The sequence below is a fragment of the Apium graveolens genome, chromosome 6 (genome assembly GCF_009905375.1).
Source record: "Apium graveolens cultivar Ventura chromosome 6, ASM990537v1, whole genome shotgun sequence".
NCBI classification, from domain to species: domain Eukaryota; kingdom Viridiplantae; phylum Streptophyta; class Magnoliopsida; order Apiales; family Apiaceae; genus Apium; species Apium graveolens.
Window position 1 is genome coordinate 258,957,863 of NC_133652.1, and position 17,978 is coordinate 258,975,840.

Consider the following 17,978-nt stretch of genomic DNA (forward strand, 5'->3'; position numbering starts at 1 on the left):
TCAATCCATACTGTTCTTACTTGCTACATTTCTTTGACTTGACAAGGAAAAAGAGAATCATAATATAATTAAAATTTAAAATAGGAAGAGTGTATTAATATAATTGAAATTTAAAATAGGAAGAGTGTAGGCAATCAAGTATACTATTGAATTTTGTGAGTGAAATTTCTAATGATGACTAGTTTTTTATTAATACTAATTAATATCATTTTTTACTAATACGTAACTTTAACACATTTGTTTTATGTTTAATAATCTAGTTCAGAATTAATAATAAAATATTTATTTAATCTTTTCACATTGTAATATTATTTTTTTAAAAAAATATAAATAAACAACTGTAATCTAAAATAAAAGATATAAAACTACAAGACTACTATAATTGCAAATGTAGGTTATTTAAGAAAATAAGGTCTGTTTGGATAACTCAATTAGTTAAGAATTTATTTTTTGTCGTCTCTATACTTACAGCACATTAACAGCGGTACGGTTCAAAGATTTTTGAAATCACAACAAAAAAAAAGGTCTGGTGTAAGAAAACTACGTGCCGCTAGAAAAGACAGTTGTTGCTACTCAAGAGTTACATGTACAGCACATTAACAACACGGTACGATTCAGAGATTTTTGAATTCATAACCATTGATTTTTCAATCCAACGAATCAGAGATCGTTTGTTGTCTTAGGACTACTTGGCAAACGTTTGTTAGAGACCAAACCTCATAAAAATATGCATCAATTATAGATTACTTGCTTCTAGTTCTAGGTGTCAATTTAAATTTGAAAAGTGGGGTTGGCTAAGGTGTCATTCAATATTACGGCCGCTGCTTGCGCCTAAACTGGCGACTAATACAACTCTTTATTCTTGCGAGTTTTATTGTCAAACAATTCTTGCTTATCCCTTTTATCCTGTTTGTTTTTCTTTATTGCTGTCTATGGACTTTATGCTGTCCCCATGTACTTGAACCTGGTCGTCTCATTGTGTTTCATATTGTGCTTTTACTTTTTTTCTTTTCTTCATTAAGAAAATCAATGTATGAATGCTGTGAATACAGAAAGAAGAAAAACGCGGGCATGTTTGTTTTAATTGTTTGACTGCCTAGTTATCTGCTGTTCGCAGCATTCTATACTGAGTAGTATAATTATGTATACAGAGTACAGACTACAGTTAGAAATAAGAGTGACGATCATGTGTACAAATTAAATAATCAGTCCGGGTTGGGGATGGTCGATGTAAGTTAAATGAATTTAAGTTAAATTCAAGACTCTGTTTGTATGTGAATTTAATTATAAAAAAAGGTGATAAACTTAACATCCATTCAATAAAACTCGACTCGATTTGTTCCGCAGCTACCAATAAAAAACGCGGGACGCCATACACAACAAAACATTATGGGAAGAAGACTTTTATGTAATACTCCCAGTCTCCCCATCTTACTGAAACAGAAAAATAGTGGAGTGTGAAATTACACATTATACCCTGGCTCTGGAGACACACCTCCATAAGTAGTCCACATTCCTACATTCTTTTTCCCACACCCTCTCCCCATTTTGCCTTTGTTTGTTTCTGTTAACATTGTTAGGCAAAAATACAAAAAATGAGTATTCTCAAGATCTCCTGCATTGCCTCAATCTTTCTCCAACTACTCATATCAGTAGCTAAAGCAAGAATTCCCGGAGTCTACTCAGGTGGCTCATGGCAAGGTGCTCATGCCACCTTCTACGGCGGCAGTGACGCCTCCGGCACCATGGGTAAATATATACACCCTCACATTCTACAACTACACCCTTATAAAAAATTTAGAGCCTAATGTTGAAGTACAATAGTACTGCCTGCTCTGTTCAACACTAATAATAAAACCTAACAGTTACATTTCACTAGTGCTACCAAGTTGGGTTATACTTGTTTTTTCTAGCACTAATAAATGTGACATGCCAACAGTTAAAATATACGAAATTATGTTTTATTAGTGCCGCAAATTTAATATGTTAAAAAAAAAGAGTAACATAACTGTAAAATGTACACAGGTGGAGCTTGTGGTTATGGAAATTTGTACAGCCAAGGGTACGGAGTTAACACGGCAGCGCTGAGTACAGCGCTGTTCAACAACGGGCAGAGCTGCGGGTCCTGTTACGAGATAAAATGTGCAAGTGACCCGCAGTGGTGCCACCCTGGTAGTCCTTCCATTTTTATAACAGCTACCAATTTTTGCCCACCTAACTTTGCCCAGCCCAGCGACAATGGTGGATGGTGCAACCCTCCCCGAACCCATTTCGATCTCGCAATGCCCATGTTTCTCAAGATTGCCGAATACCGTGCTGGGATCGTCCCCGTCTCTTACCGCAGGTAACAACACTCTCTCCCGCCATCTGTTTTTTCTTCATGTTCTTAAGTAAAATTATGTTTTTATTAGCATGATTTTTTATTTTACTTTTTTATATATTAAGTTGCTTAATGATAAAAAAAAAAAGAAGAAGTTTTTTGTATATGTTACGTTTACTTGAGTTCCATTCGTGACTTTGTGTTTATTACATTTTAAACAAAAGTAGATGGTTTAATATTCATTTTACGATGATACAATTGGTGGGTAAGGTGCGAATACAATAGTATTATGAATCAAAAGTAAGAATTAGTTAAGTGTGAGTGAAGTTAAGAATGTGAGAAGCTTATAATATGTAGAGTGACATAGAAATAAAATAATATTCATGGAACTGCTCTTAATGTAGCATATAATTGTGCAGAGTGGCATGCCGAAAGAGAGGAGGAATTAGATTCACAATCAACGGATTCCGGTACTTCAACCTAGTTCTAATCAGCAATGTAGCCGGTGCAGGAGACATTGTGAGGGTAAGTGTCAAGGGGACAAGAAGCGGATGGATGAGCATGAGCCGCAACTGGGGACAGAACTGGCAATCAAATGCTGTTTTAGTTGGACAATCACTCTCCTTCAGAGTCACGGGAAGCGATCGTCGGACTTCCACCTCATGGAACATTGTTCCCGCTCACTGGCAATTCGGACAAACATTTTCCGGAAAAAACTTCAGAGTCTAAACTAAAATATGGTATTCAAAAATGAGAGGAAAAAAAATATTTGACAAAAAACATAAGTTTTTGAATTAATTTGAAATTTAATCACATATTACCCCTAAATTACTACTAGTGCTGTGTTTATTGGAGATTGTAAAAGATGAGAAAAAGAGAGGGAAGGTGGAGTAAGTCTTTTGTAATATTGTTATTGTTTTGTAACTTTTGTTAAGAGGGAAAAAAGAGAAAGCATGTGTTTGTAGTAGGTGAGTGAGTGAGAGATGGACTGAGGAGGTCGCAAAAACATGCAGCCCGCAGCTAGCTATCCAATTATTACCACTCCAGTATACTATATGGTGGTGGCCACTGTACCATATGAATCAATATATAATACACTTCTTGTTTTCACTATTTTCATTTGCTATTTCATTCAACTACTAAGCTGCTTTGTGTAGTTTTCAAATCATTTCCTGAAGATACATTGTTGATAAACCTTGCATTTTAGTTGAGAAAACAAAATGCAGATTTCGAGGTTCAGACCCGATATGTTGCGCATAACAAAATTATTAGCACTAGTTGCCTGAGCTGTGTAGCCCTTGAAATGTAACTATATTTACAGAACCTGCTGTTCAAATTTCCGGTTGATGATGAATTTTACTAATCAAGTGAAGGATTATTCAACAAAAAGGTTACTCTTTCGGCGGGTATTCATACTTATATTTCTATACTATGCCTAAAATCACGCATGCTGCTGGCCAGGCCTCCAACAGTTTTCAATACGCGGGAATTGGAGACCTACTGCCTACTACATCAAAACATATAAAAATCATGTTGGCGATGTTTAAAAGTCTTGATTTGGGTTCAACTAAAACTTAAATCATTCAAACACAAACTAAATGTCTCATTCGAGTTTAAATATTTTTATTATTTCAAATTCAAAAACAAAAACAAAAACTATAACTGATGGAGAAATAAGAAACATAAATCGTTGAAGGGTTTTTCAAGTGCTATACCGTTACGTTGAAGGATCTCTCTATGATATCATCAAGACATGTCAAATAGAGCATCTTCAATAAAAGTTGCTAACAAAGTTATCAAATCATGATAAATCATTAAATATATTATTTTTTAATTTTCTCTCACGTCACTATTGGGAATATTTGTTAAAATTTTGCTCCAATATTTAAGTAACTTTAAAGGTTGCGCATGTGGTCTTTTTATATTAATTTTATATTGGAGGTTCTAATTATATCCGCATACTAGAAAAACCGATGATGGAAATAAAAGATGTTACCAAGTGAAGTGGAAAGATTTATGATTATCCATGTGGTGACATAAATTGGATCGATAATGAAGACAGATCATTTCACTCAACACACTCCATATTTTCTTGGTTTTGTGGTGGTAGGGTGGGGTAGAGTGGGGATGGTAGGGAAATCTAAAATGTTGTTTCACATGTGGGTGGTTACTACTAACAACTTGTTTCCCCAGCAATGACCAATCTAGAAGCTACACACTTTGGATCCATTTTCTTTGTTAGAAGAGGAAAATGGGGCAAAGCAAAAGTAAAAGCCTTGGATACCCCTACTCTGTTTGTTTAACTTTACTTGTTTTGTTCATCAACACCCTCATTTCTCTTGCAGACTTTCTTAGCAGTTTTCACATCAATTCATATAGTAGATATGTTTGAAATTCAAATATGGCTTCATTTCTGCTCATCACATGTATGCTACCAGAAAAGGTATCACTTGGCCCCTCCATGACAAGGGAACCAAATTACGTTGACAAGTATGAACATTCTTTTATACTAATGAACATTCTTTAAGATTGATATTTATACAATTAGCTAATCAAGTTGGTAACTATATTATAAGTACACACATTATACAGAGAGAGGAGCAGCACAAAAAGTGGAAGGAAGAAGCAGGATCATGTTTTAAGAAAAGGGTGCAGCTCCAGCAGTGTGCCTTGGACCAAGGTGAAGCAGAAGGCAACACAAGTATTAGAAAAAGAATTTGTCAGGATGCCCAAATGTTTAACTAGAGACTGGGAACTTAGATATATATCAGCACTAGTTGTGGCAGGAGACATATATAAATCAGGATTTGTGATCTCAATTTGAAGCTAAATGAGCCGAAACATCGTTGATAAACAATTTTTTTAATATAAATTTTCATGATTTAGTAAAGTTTGTTGGGGTTATGCGAGGGAAAAAATTGTTTGTTGGTTAAATCGCAAAAATACACAAAGCTCGTTAGGTTTTTTAGGTAATAGTTATACTCTAAATAGTCCAAATAACAAGTCTCTTTGGCAGCACTTTCAATTTTGAATGAACCAGTTTTTTACTCTTAAATGGCTAAAATAATGTCAATAGTTGTTTTAATAACAAGATGCAAGGTAAAAGCAATTTTTACTTTCATAATCGCCCAAAAAAGAGAATAATGCGGCAAACTGTTAATAAGAGAACAGTCACTCAGCTGTTGCATTCTACAAGGCTTTAGAGGCGCACAAGCTCTGACATGTATTATCTCGTCCTTACGAAATGCTTTCAAACACTGCGGTTCAAAGCATGCACTATTGCAGTCAGTCCCATACAGGCTTCCAGAAACAGAGGATTCCAATGGAATTCAATTACCACTAATTAAACAGACATTTTCAAACTGTCTCTTGTCCCCTCCCTTCTGCAAATAGTTCCAACAAAACGCAAAAAAACACACCAAACTATAAAAAAAAAAAAAAACTTTATTAGATATTAGAGGTCAACTAGTACCAATCCTGCTTTGGTTTTTAGGAGTTCCAACATGTGTTTGAATGAGGAAATCTATTCTCTTCGTCAGAATTATCTCCATCATCAGTTTTCTATAACTCACACACCGGGGTATCTTCCGATAGGCTTGTATTCAATTACTCTTGTCAATGCTGTCACCACAACTATACAGGGTGTGCACGGTTCGGTTCGGCTCGGTTTTTACCGAAAACCGTTACCAAACCGTGTATGTCGGTTCGGTTCGGTTTCTAACTATTAACCGTAACTGAACCGCTTGGAACGGTTATTTTCGGTTCGGTTAACTGTTTGTCGGTTTCGGTTTTTTTCAGTTTTTAACTCTTTTTTTTAATTATGTAATATAATACTAAGAGAATTTTATAGGTGTCATTTTATCTTTGCAGTTGCAAAACAAAAATAAATACTATTAATTATTGTATAACTCGTTAACCATGCAAATTTATAAGTGCTACTGTATTATATAAACAGTTAGCATTGTTCATCCCAAGGATTCACATTGATAGGCTCATCTGCTCCAATGTGATGATTTTACAAATTTTAAATAACTAAAATAAAACTTTCAATTAATAAACCACGTACGTGATGTTTGTGAGATTTTAGTACTACTGCTCTGCAAGTGCCTCTACAGAATTAGCATTTTAAATCAAAGATGCTCTGTACACTAGGGACTACCATGCCATGTCCAGAACTTTTATCAAATTCTAATATAACATGGTTATGGTATAAGTGTGATACACTCTTTTATTTATAAAATGCAAATATAAATATATATTAAATATTTAAAAAAAATAATATAAGCGGTTCGATTTTTCGGTTCGGTTATAGGGGTAAAACCGTAACCGTTACCAAACCGTTCCATCGGTTCGGTTCGGTTACGGTTTTTTTCGGTTTTTGTCAGTTTCGGTTTTTTCGATCTGGTTTTTCGGTTTTTCGGTCCAGTTTCGGTTTTTCGGTTTTATTTGCTCACCCCTACTATACACACTTAAACACCATATTCATTCTTTCATCACTATATTCCTGGCAATAGAACGTTAAAAAATGATCTGAAAGTAAAGACACAAGGAAAATCAATAAACTTTAAACTCGGTTATGCTAAGTGATAACTCTATTTATTCCCGGGTCTTCTCCTCTCTCACGTAAGCTCAAGCCTGTCCGTGTGGCTGATGATGTGTGGTTAACCTGCTTTGTAGGGGACTCTGCAAAACAGAACCGGAGGGGGGTTGTGTCTCCGCGGCAATTCCGGTGTGAGAATAAAAATGGGGTTTCTTGAAAAAGAAGAAGAAAGAAGAAGGAGCTATTCAAAATATATGTATAGTGGTGTGTGTATAGGTGTGTAGTAGTTAAATATTTTTCTAACCCCTAAAACCATTTTCTTGAGGTCTTTTATATGCCTCAAGATTTAGGGTTTTAGGGGTTTGTACCTCTTCATCCTAACCCTTGATCATTCTTGGTTGGTGAGTGATTGGATGGAACAGATGGTGAGTGGGGCCCGGATGTCCTTTTACAGCTGAGGTGACTTAGGGTCATACACCTAGACGATTGAGATGTGGTTGTTCCATTTTCGGTAACATGAGACCATTGACATTTCTGTCTTTGCAACGTGTACCGAGGACCGCCTCAGTTTGGGACTGGGTTGTTTTCCACTTGGACCTTTGTGTCCTTTTACTTGGGCCTGATTACTTATGACCTATCATTTGCCTCCCACTCCCTTATGCGGGGTTGCCCGGATGGGGGAGTAGTGTGTTTCTCTAGTGTTGTTTTTTGTAACTTGAAATTTTTTTTGCATTTTTCCTTTGATTCATGCCCCTTAGCCCCGGGGTGTTGTTGGGTACACGTCCCCGGGTTGTGTTTGGGTAGACCTTTTGATTTCTAGTAACTTGATATTTTCTTTCATTTTCCCTTTGATGCATGCCCTTTAACCCCCGGGGTGTTGTTGGGTACACGTCCCCGGGGTTGTGTTTGGGTAGGCCTTTTGATTTCTTGTAACTTGAAAATAATTTGCATTTTTCCTTTGATTCATGCCCCTTAACCCCAGGGTGTTGTTGGGTACACGTCCCCGGGGTTGTGTTTGGGTAGGACTTTTAATTTCTTGTAACTTGATTTTTTTTTTTTTGCATTTTTCCTTTGATTCATGCCCCTTAACCCCGGGGTGTTGTTGGGTACACGTCCCTAGGGTTGTGGTAGGTTCCATAATTGGGCTGCTGGGTACGGATGTGACAGGGGCACAGTATTTTGGCGTTTTTCTCGAGGTGTCAGGCGGCGGTTGAGTTTCCTGTAGGATAATATATGTATACATATATACATTATACGAAAGGTTGTAGTTTTCCCCCTTTTTCTCCTCAAAAGTCGTGCCTGTTAAATAATTACAGCGATGTAATCATTAACTGTTGCGCTTATTGTTTGGACGCACAGGATCTCGCCACGTGTTCTGGACCAACGGACAGGATTGTGCAGCAGTTGAGTGGGTTTTTACCCCACTTGTGCCTATAAATACCCCCCATCTCCTTCTTCTTCATTCTTTACGCTGACACGAAAATCAAACACAGTCTTATTTTCTTCGAAGAGCCTTATGGAGTTTTTCTGTTTTTTGCTTGAAGCCGCACTTTTTCTCCTGCTCTATTGTAAGTTCTCAATCTCTTCTTATCACTTTGCTTTATCATACTTGTCTTTGATTTGATGAATCGAGTAACGAGTTTCTCAAATGCATGTAACTCACTTGATATGCGATTGTTGACTTAACTTTGTATGTTAGGTCACACAACACTGTAGAAGGGGGTTGAATACAGTATTTATACAATCAAATCGATTTAACACAAGTATGTAACAAAGATCAAGTATATTAAATAAACTCTGTTACAATATGAACTGTTGTTCTCTCTCAGTGATGAACAAATATCACTAAGAGCTGCTAGGTTACAATGTATAATCTTCTCGATAACGATAACACATATAGTGTAAACCCTAAGTCCGTGTTTATATAGTACACAGTTACAAGATAACTTCTAATTGATATGGAATACAATTCTGTCTCCTAAAATATATCAATCAGATATCTTCTACAAGTCTTCTAGTCCTCTAACTCTTTCCATGCATATCTTCTTTTATTTTAGTCTCAATCTTCTACTGTAAATCAGCTTCCTTCCTTATATGAAAGTCTTCCCGCACTTAAGTTCTGATATGACCTTAAGTTTTGATATTAAGTTTTGACTTCCAGTAAGTTCTGATGTGCTTTGTCATTGAGTGTTGAACTAGATTACCTGTCATAGAAATAACACTTTGATTATCACAGTAAATAGGTATTTTAGAAAATTCTAACCCATAATCCAGTAACTGATTCTTCATCCAAAGAATCTGTGCACAACAGCTTCCTGCAGCAATATATTCTGCTTCTGCAGTTGATGTGGAAATTGATTTTTGTTTCTTGCTAAACCAAGAAACCTACCTGCCTCTAAGAAATTGGCAGCTTCCACTAGTGCTTTTCCTGTATATTTTGCATCCTGCAAAATCTGCATCTGAGTAACCTATTAGCTTAAAGTATGATTCTCTAGGATACCACAGTCCTAGATCAGCTGTACCCTTGAGGTACTTGAAAATTCTTTTCACAGCTATTAAATGAGGTTCTCTTGGATCAGCATTAAATCTTGCACAAAGACAGGTATCATACATGATATTAGGTCTACCTGCAGTTAAATAGAGTAAAGAGCCAGTCATACCTCTGTAGTTAGTAATATATACTGATGTACCAGTATCTTTATCTAACTTGGTTGCAATGGCCATGGGAGTGGATGCAGTTGAACAGTCTTGCATTCCAAATTTCTTCAGTAAATTTCTGGTGTACTTGGATTGATTGATAAAAGTACCTTCTTCATTTTGCTTGACTTGAAGTCCCAGAAAATAGCTAAGTTCTCCCATCAAACTCATTTGATATCTTGACTACATTAGCTTTGTAAATCTTTCACAGAGCTTGGCATTTGTAGAACCAAAATGATATCATCAACATATATCTGTACCAAAAGTAAGTCATTTCCATGGTTGAGGTAGAATAGTGTTTTATCAATTGTACCTCTGTGAAATCCACTTTCCAGAAGGAATTGAGCTAAATTCTCATACCATGCTCTTGGAGCTTGCTTAAGGCCATAAAGTGCTTTGTCTAATCTGTAGACATGATATGGAAATTTTGGATCTTCAAATCCCGGAGGTTGTTCAATATATACCTCTTCTTCCAATTCTCCATTGAGAAAAGCACTTTTCACATCCATTTGAAAGACTTTAAACTTTTTGTGAGCAGCATAAGCCAAAAAGATTCTTATGGCTTCCAATCTAGCAACTGGTTCAAATGTTTCATCATAATCAATATCCTCCTGTTGAGAGTAACCCTTAGAAACCAGCCTTGCTTTGTTCCTTGTAATTATGCCATCACTGTCAGTTTTGTTTCTGAACACCCATTTTGTGCCAACAATAGATCTGTTCTTTGGTCTTGACACTAGAGTCCAGACTTTATTTCTTTCAAATTCATTCAACTCTTCCTGCATTGCTTGCACCCAATCAGCATCTTGAAGAGCTTCTTCCACTTTCTTTGGTTCAGTCTGAGATAGAAAAGAATGATAGAGACATTTATTTGATGTTGTAGTTCTAGTTCTGACACCTGCTTCAGGATCTCTAATTATTAAGTCAGATATATGAGATTTGGTCCACTTCCTTGCAGATGGAAGTTGATTTCTAGAACTGGATCCTCCCCCATGATCCATGCTGTCTCCATCAGCATTTTCTGATGCTCCCCCTGTAGTTATGCTCTCTGAAACTTCAGAATTTGAGTTGGATCCACAGTTTCAATGATATCAGAACTTAACCTGTCAGAACTTTACAGGATCAGAGTTTAAGTCATCAGAATTTACAGTATCAGAGTTTAAATCTTCATTTTCAAAGCTCAACTGATCATGATCATTGAAATCTTCAAGTCCAGTAATCTTCTTATCATCAAAAGATACATTGATAGATTCCATGACAACACTTGTTCTTAAATTGTAGACTATGAAGGCTTTTGTGGAAAGTGGATATCCAACAAAAATTCCTTCATCAGCTTTTAGATCAAATTTTGACAGTTGTTCAGGATGAGTCTTAAGAACAAAACACTTACAACTAAATACATGAAAGTATTTCAGATTTGGCTTCTTTTTCTTCACCATCTCATATGATGTTTTTCCATACTTGTTTATGAGTGTAGCATTCTGTGTGAAACAAGCAGTCTGCACAGCTTCAGCCCAAAAGTAGGTTGGTAGCTTTGCTTCATCAAGCATAGTTTATGCAGCTTCAATGAGAGTCTTGTTCTTTCTTTCTACAACTCCATTTTGTTGTGGAGTTCCAGGTGCGGAAAATTCCTGTTTGATTCCATGCTCTTTGCAGAACTCTTCTATGATTGAATTCTTGAACTCAGTGCCATTATCACTTCTTATAATTTTAACAGAATCTTTGACCAACTTATCCTGCTGTCTGACATGATCAGTTAGAGTAGATGTAGTTTCATTCTTCTTGTGCAGAAAATACACCCAAGTGTACCTTGTGAACTCATCCACTATAACCATAGCATATTTCTTCTTTGCAATAGACATGACATTGACTGGACCAAATAGATCAACATGTAGTAGATGATATGACTCAAGAATTGAAAATTCAGTTTTGCTCTTGAATGAAGATTTTCTTTGTTTTGCCTTTTGACATGAATCACAAATTCCATCAGGAGCAAATACTGATTTTGGCAGTCCTCTCACAAGATCTTTCTTTACTAACTCATTTATGTTGTTGAAATTCAAATTAGAGAGTCTTTTATGCCAATTCTAGGTTTCTTCAATTGATGCTCTACTTAACAGATAGATTGCAGAACCATCAGAACTTGTTGAAAGTCTGGCTTCATAGATGTTATCATGCCTGTAACCTTTCAGAACCACTTTGCCTGTAGAATTGCTTACAACTTCACAGTGTTCTTCAAACAAATCCACATGATAACCTCTGTCACAGATTTGACTCACACTTAGCAGATTGTGTTTAAGTCCTGAGACAAGAGCTACTGTTTCAATGATGACATTCCCAAGATTGATATTGCCATATCCCAGAGTTTTTCCCATGTTGTCATCTCCATAAGAAACTCCTGGGCTAGCTTTCTCTACAAAGTTTGATAGCAGGGCTTTATTTCTAGTCATATGTCCTGAATATCCACTGTCAAGAAGTAGGATATTTTTTCCTGTTGCCCTGCAATCACAAAGACCACTAATGATTAGTTTTAAGGACCCAGACTTGCTTGGATCCTTTGGTCTTTTTAAGTTTGTTAGCATTTACAGCGGATTTAATTTCAGATTTTATGCTAACTTGCTGTTTATCAGAGTTTATATCAGATTTTGCATCAGACTTTACACTAGAAGGAATTAAAGTAACTTTCTTCAAAGAAGGTTTTATTTGATAATAATCATAGTACAAACTATGATATTCCTTACAAGTATAAATGGAATGCCATAAACTACCACAATGAAAACAAGGATTTTGTGGCTTAAACCTAACAGACTGACTCTTAACTCCCGATCTAGGAGGTAAAGAGTTTATATCTTTATTTTTCCTGCAAAAAGAAGCAAGATGGTTAGAGTTTCCACAGTTATAACATTTCTTTCTAGGAGCATTAGGAACAGGCATATAATTATTGCTTTTATTCACACCTTCCTTTCCATTCCTATTTTTCCTAGCTTCATTTACCTTGTTGATATTTCTAATCTCTTTCACCTTATGCTTAAGCTGCTTCTTTGTCATTAAGCCTATGTTTACTTCAGCTGGTTTATCCTGTTATAATTTGTCAGAAGTTGTCTTTTCCTTAACTTCTGTCATAGATTCTTTCATCCTTCCAGAATCAGACTTTACAGTTTTTGCTACAAACTCAACAGGATTTACCTATGGCTTAGTAGTCTGTTTAAAAACAATTGGCTCAATTTGTTCAGTTCCTTTTTCACTTTAATCATCTCCATAACCTAAGCCCTCTATCCAGTTTCCCCTACTTAATAAATTTTGAGTTGTTCTGCCAGAGTTAGTCCAAGTTCTGATAATCTTTCTTTCCTTTTCTAAGTCAGCTTTTAGAGATTCATTCAATTTTAACACTTCATCTCTAACATATAAAGCATCATCTTTTTCTTTCTTAGTTTGATGAAGAAAAACTAACTCCTTTTCTAAATAATCATTTCTCTTTTTATAAGCAAGATTTTCAGATGTTAATCTTTCACATGTTAAAGTCTGATCTCTATAACTAATGAACATGGTTTTAAGATATATTCTCAACTCAGTAATATCATCAGTATGAAAAGCAAAAGTTGTTTGAGGTACCTTTAATTCAGCAGTTTCAGGACTGCCATCAGCATTTGCCATGAAGGCATACTTCACCTCATATTCAGAATCTGAAGTGTCTGTCCAGCTTTTCTTCTTTGTGACAAGTGCCTTGCCTTTGTCACTTTTTCCTTTCTTGCAGTCAGGAGATATATGGCCTATTTCACCATAATTGTAGCATTTGACATTTGAGTTGTCTCCTTTGTCAGACTTTCCTCCTTTGCCTACAGACTTTCTGAACCCTTTCTTATCAGAACTTCCACTTTTCCTGGAAAACTTCTTGCCTTTTCTGAATTTTCTGTAGGCTATACTTGTGATACCCTGCACCATAAGAGCACACAATTTCATCATCTCTTCATCAACATCTATTTCAGGTAAACTTTCAGTTTCTGAATCATCATCATCAGAATATGATGACTCTGAATTAGACTTTATGATGAGAGCTTTTTCTTTGCCCCTTTTTGAGGCAACAACTTTAGGAGATTCCTCCTCAGCTTTAAGAGCAACTGTCCTTGACTTCCTTCCATGTCTCTTGTTCCTTTGATCCATCTCAAGTTCATAAGTCTTGAGCATACCATAAATTTCATCAAGAGTAGTTTTAGTAAGGTCATAGTTGTCTCTTATGGTACTAGACTTCAAATCCCAATTTTCAGGAAGAGCTAAAAGGAATTTAAGATTTGAATCTTCAAGATCATATTCCTTGTCCACTAGTGACAGATCATTCAAGAGTTTGACAAACCTGTCATATAAGTCAGTTAATGACTCATCAGCTTTTGAGTCAAAGTGCTCATACTCTTAAGTGAGTATTGTCCTCTTATTCTTCTTGATTGCATCAGTTCCCTGGCATCTTATCTCCAAAGCATCCCATATCTCCTTTGCAGTATTACAATTAATTACCCTGTTTGACATGACATTATCAATGGCACTATGCAGCAAATGTCTTACCCTTGCATCCTTGGAAATAGATGAGATGTCTTCAGCTGTGTACTCACCTTTCTCCTTTGGTATGGTCTTTGTTGGTTGATCAGCAGCTACAACAGAGAGCTTCGTAGGCTTATGTGGTCCTTCATTGATTCTGTCAAGGTATTCTGGATCTGTAGCTTCCAGAAACATAGCCATCTTCACTTTCCATATGGGAACCATAATAGTCTCATATCGACTGTGGGTTTGAGTCTTTTGAGTTTCTTCAGTTTTGGTGGGCTTGGTTGGAGTTTGTGCTTCTTCAGACATGATTTTTTTAATCTTTACTGTATGTGTGTTAACAGATAAGCTCTGATACCACTTGTTAGGTCACACAACACTGTAGAAGGGGGTTGAATACAGTGTTTATACAATCAAATCGATTTAACACAAGTATGTAACAAAGATCAAGCATATTAAATAAACTCTGTTACAATATGAATTGTTGTTCTCTCTCAGTGATGAACAAATATCACTAAGAGCTGCTAGGTTACAATGTATAATCTTCTCGATAATGATAACACATATAGTGTAAACCCTAAGTCTGTGTTTATATAGTACACAGTTACAAGATAACTTCTAATTGATATGGAATACAATTCTGTCTCCTAAAATATATTAATCAGATATCTTCTACAAGCCTTCTAGTCCTCTAACTCTTTCCATGCATATCTTCTTTTATTTTAGTCTCGATCTTCTACTGTAAATCAGCTTCCTTCCTTATATGAAAGTCTTCCCGCACTTAAGTTCTGATATGACCTTAAGATCTGATATTAAGTTCTAACTTCCAGTAAGTCCTGATTTCAGTAAGTCCTGATATGTCCTGTTTGTTAAAATCTGAAAACTAAACATGAATCATATTATACATGACATCTCAAATATATCTAACATTGTAGTTCTGGGTTTTGGTATTTTGATATGCGAAACTGTTGTTTATGTTTTGGGTTTTTGTTCATTTATTTTTGGTTTTGTTCCACAAAACGAGTCTGTTTTTTGGTTTTTGTGCATGTAAGAAAGGGGGTTTGGTTTATGTAAGAGACTGGGTTTGTTCTTGTTGTTCATGACTGTTCTTGGTATTTTATTTGTAAGCATATATGTGTATGTATAGACTGCATGATTTATTTTGGTGTTTTAATTTGAAAGTTAACTATTTCTGAGTAGTTCTCTATTTTTTGTCCCTTTTTTCTTTTGTTCCCGAAATGGCATAAACTTCGGGGTTATATGGTTAGGAGAGTGAGAATGAAAAAATTAGCCAACCTAAAACATAGGCCCGACTGTCCTCACTTTGGTTTTCCAATCCATTCCTCTAGCGACTCTTCTCCGGAACCTGAGAGTATGCCTCCCCGATGTCAACCCGTATTTGAGGAGTTGCCCACCTTCCTTCTGAATCCTGGGCAGACTTTGGGTAGGAGATATGAGTCTTGGGTAGACATAGAACACTACTTCGTTCAAACTCGGGAGAATAGTCCCCCACACGACTATTATTTCAAGGTCCTATATGATGTTTATAGGCCCAGGGGCAAAGAACCTTATGATGGGGCACGTATGGATGAGCTGTTTTATAATGCTCCCGGGTCCAGCTATGTTCCATCCCCCCGTCATCCTGACCTTGCCACCTATTCCTTTTAGCAGATAGATGACCTACTTAAAGCAATTTTCCACTTCGGGGAAGGTATGGAGTGGAGGTGGCCTGAACCTCACGAGAGGGTTTATCACCATCTTGTGGGTGGCTGGGTAGCTATTTTGTTAGAGCATCTTCGTAGTATGAGGCCAAACCTTCACCAGTTCACCAAATCTTTATGTCGCGATGTCTACGAAGTACCTTTTACCCAGCTGGACCTGAACTCTATTAAGTGGGTTTCCTGGTTCCTTGATTGTTGTCATGTAAAGAAGTACTTTCCAACCTTCAAGCTTTTCCACTACCTCTTTAAGATTAAGAAGTACACCCTGCCGCCTCTGTTTGAGTTCACTTTTAACATAGATGGTTGCGGGTTCCCTGCTGATGCCAAGAGTGTGCCTGTCTTTATGTTGAATTCGCTCCGAGGCTGGCACCAGGAGTTCATCTTCATCCGGGGTGGGGACCTGGAGTTTATGCCTGTATATAAAAATATTTTAAAAAATAACAGGTTCCCAACTGAGCGGCTCGGTGGAGCTGCCTTGGCGAAGATGTATGACTTTGTCATGGCTCTGAGTGCTAAGTAGACACGGGATACTTTTTTAGATAACCAAACGTTGCATAATGTTGGCTGTAAGTGTTTTACTTTATGTAGTTTTTCACTTGTATTTTTACTTGACATATATTTATGCTCCGATGCCCCCTTTCTAAACTGTTGTTCCTTATGTAGGTCTTCCGTTGCTCAACCCTTTCCATCACGCCATGTCACAACAGTTCAGGGATTTGGCTGATAGGTTCAAGAAGATCGGTGGTGCTGTGCACCTGGATTCGGGGAAGAAGAAGGCTGGTATTGGGAGTGGTTCAAAAGTTCGGGATGCCGGTTCCTCGGGGACCAGCGTGAGGCAGAGTGTCCTGGAGGTTACTGCTCTTGTTGTTCCGGGGCCCGAGGAGGTGAAGTTTCTGGAGTTGGAGGAAGAGGAAGTGGGCACTTTAAACCCTCGTAAGAGGAAAGCCGCAGAGGATGTTGCTGGTGGCTTCGGGACCCCACAGCGGAGGAGGGTGACCATTCCGGGTCCGACTGAGGGGGAGATCCAGAAGCTGGTAGAGGAGGAGGCCCTGAAGAACCTCTTGGCCCGGATGACCCTTGATGATCCCCGGAGCGAGATGTTTGACAACTAAGCCACTCCCGCCGACTTTGAGTGCTATGCTAAGGAGGATGTGGATACTTTCTTGGATCATCTTGTTCAGGATATTTCGGAGGTTTGGGTACTTCGTTATTATCTCCTTTCCTTTTCTTTTACATCTACGCTAAGTCATTTCTATTTCTTTCCCAGGCCAATGCCCGGATCAGCGTCTACTATACCATCATCCACAATTATCGTGTGAGAGTGGCTAAATCAAAGACTACGGTAAAAGAGTTGGCTGATGAGAAGGAAAAGTTCAACAAGTACCGGGAGGTGAAAGAGAGAGATAGTCACGGGAGCATAAGAAGGCCCTTGCTGAGGAGGTGAAAGCCCGGGAGGCTGCTGAGAAGGTGGTTGGGTCCCTCTGGGCGGAGGTGGAGAACTTACAGAAAGAGCTTGCTGCCAGGCCTCGCGCAGAGGAAGTCCTTGCAGCCTTCTGGGGTACTCCCGCTTACTATGAGGAACTCAATAACAAGATTTTTGAGAAGTTTAACATCTGTTGGGATATCGCTTCTGCTTATCTGGCTGAGAACCCGGGTGGTGACATGGACGGGTTCATAGAGCTTTACCTTGCGGAGGAGCTCCGCCGTGAGGAAGCTAAAGCTGATGGAGAGGGCACCTCTGGGCGCAACCACCTCCTCCTGAAGAGGCCCATGAGAAGACTCCTCCTCCCCCCGAGAACCGATGGATGAAGACCCAGGCTTCGTGCCTTGTAATTGCTTTCTTAGTTTGTTTATGTTGAAGACTTTAGCCCTTGTGGCTTTGGCTTGTGGTTTTTAATTTCCGTATGACTTTGGCTTGAATTTGGTTTAAGGTTGGTTTATCCCGGGCAAGCATGTATATATATATTTCCCTTTCTGTATTGGGTTTCTGCAGCTGCTTACCAAAAAAAAATTCTAGTGCACATGGTTTGTGCGATCGTCCCCGGGATGGGGTCAAAACTTTTAACTTGCATAAAAATTTTCGAAGTACACATGGTTTGTGTATTCGTCCCCGGGATGGGATTAAAACTTTTAGCTGAATAAAAATTTTCTAAGTAAACATAGTTTTTAT

The 17,978-nt window shown here is 37.5% G+C and overlaps 1 protein-coding gene across 1 annotated transcript; it reads left to right on the top strand.

Moving 5' to 3' along the window:
* The first annotated feature begins 1,499 nt into the window (after window positions 1-1,499).
* Window positions 1,500-3,433, top strand: LOC141667189 (expansin-A4-like). Its single transcript, XM_074473584.1, has 3 exons — window positions 1,500-1,749; window positions 2,026-2,344; window positions 2,740-3,433. Exons 1-3 carry the CDS (start codon window positions 1,596-1,598, stop codon window positions 3,047-3,049), a joined length of 783 nt encoding a protein of 260 aa, XP_074329685.1. The 5' UTR covers window positions 1,500-1,595; the 3' UTR covers window positions 3,050-3,433.
* Window positions 3,434-17,978: the final 14,545 nt, after the last annotated feature.

Bases quoted from the DNA above. Each gene is read 5' to 3' on its own strand.
- LOC141667189 (XM_074473584.1), top strand. From the start codon at position 1,596: ATGAGTATTCTCAAGATCTCCTGCATTGCCTCAATCTTTCTCCAACTA. The intron at 1,750-2,025 runs GTAAATATATAC...AAATGTACACAG, and splicing joins TGACGCCTCCGGCACCATGG to GTGGAGCTTGTGGTTATGGA. The intron at 2,345-2,739 runs GTAACAACACTC...ATAATTGTGCAG, and splicing joins GTCCCCGTCTCTTACCGCAG to AGTGGCATGCCGAAAGAGAG.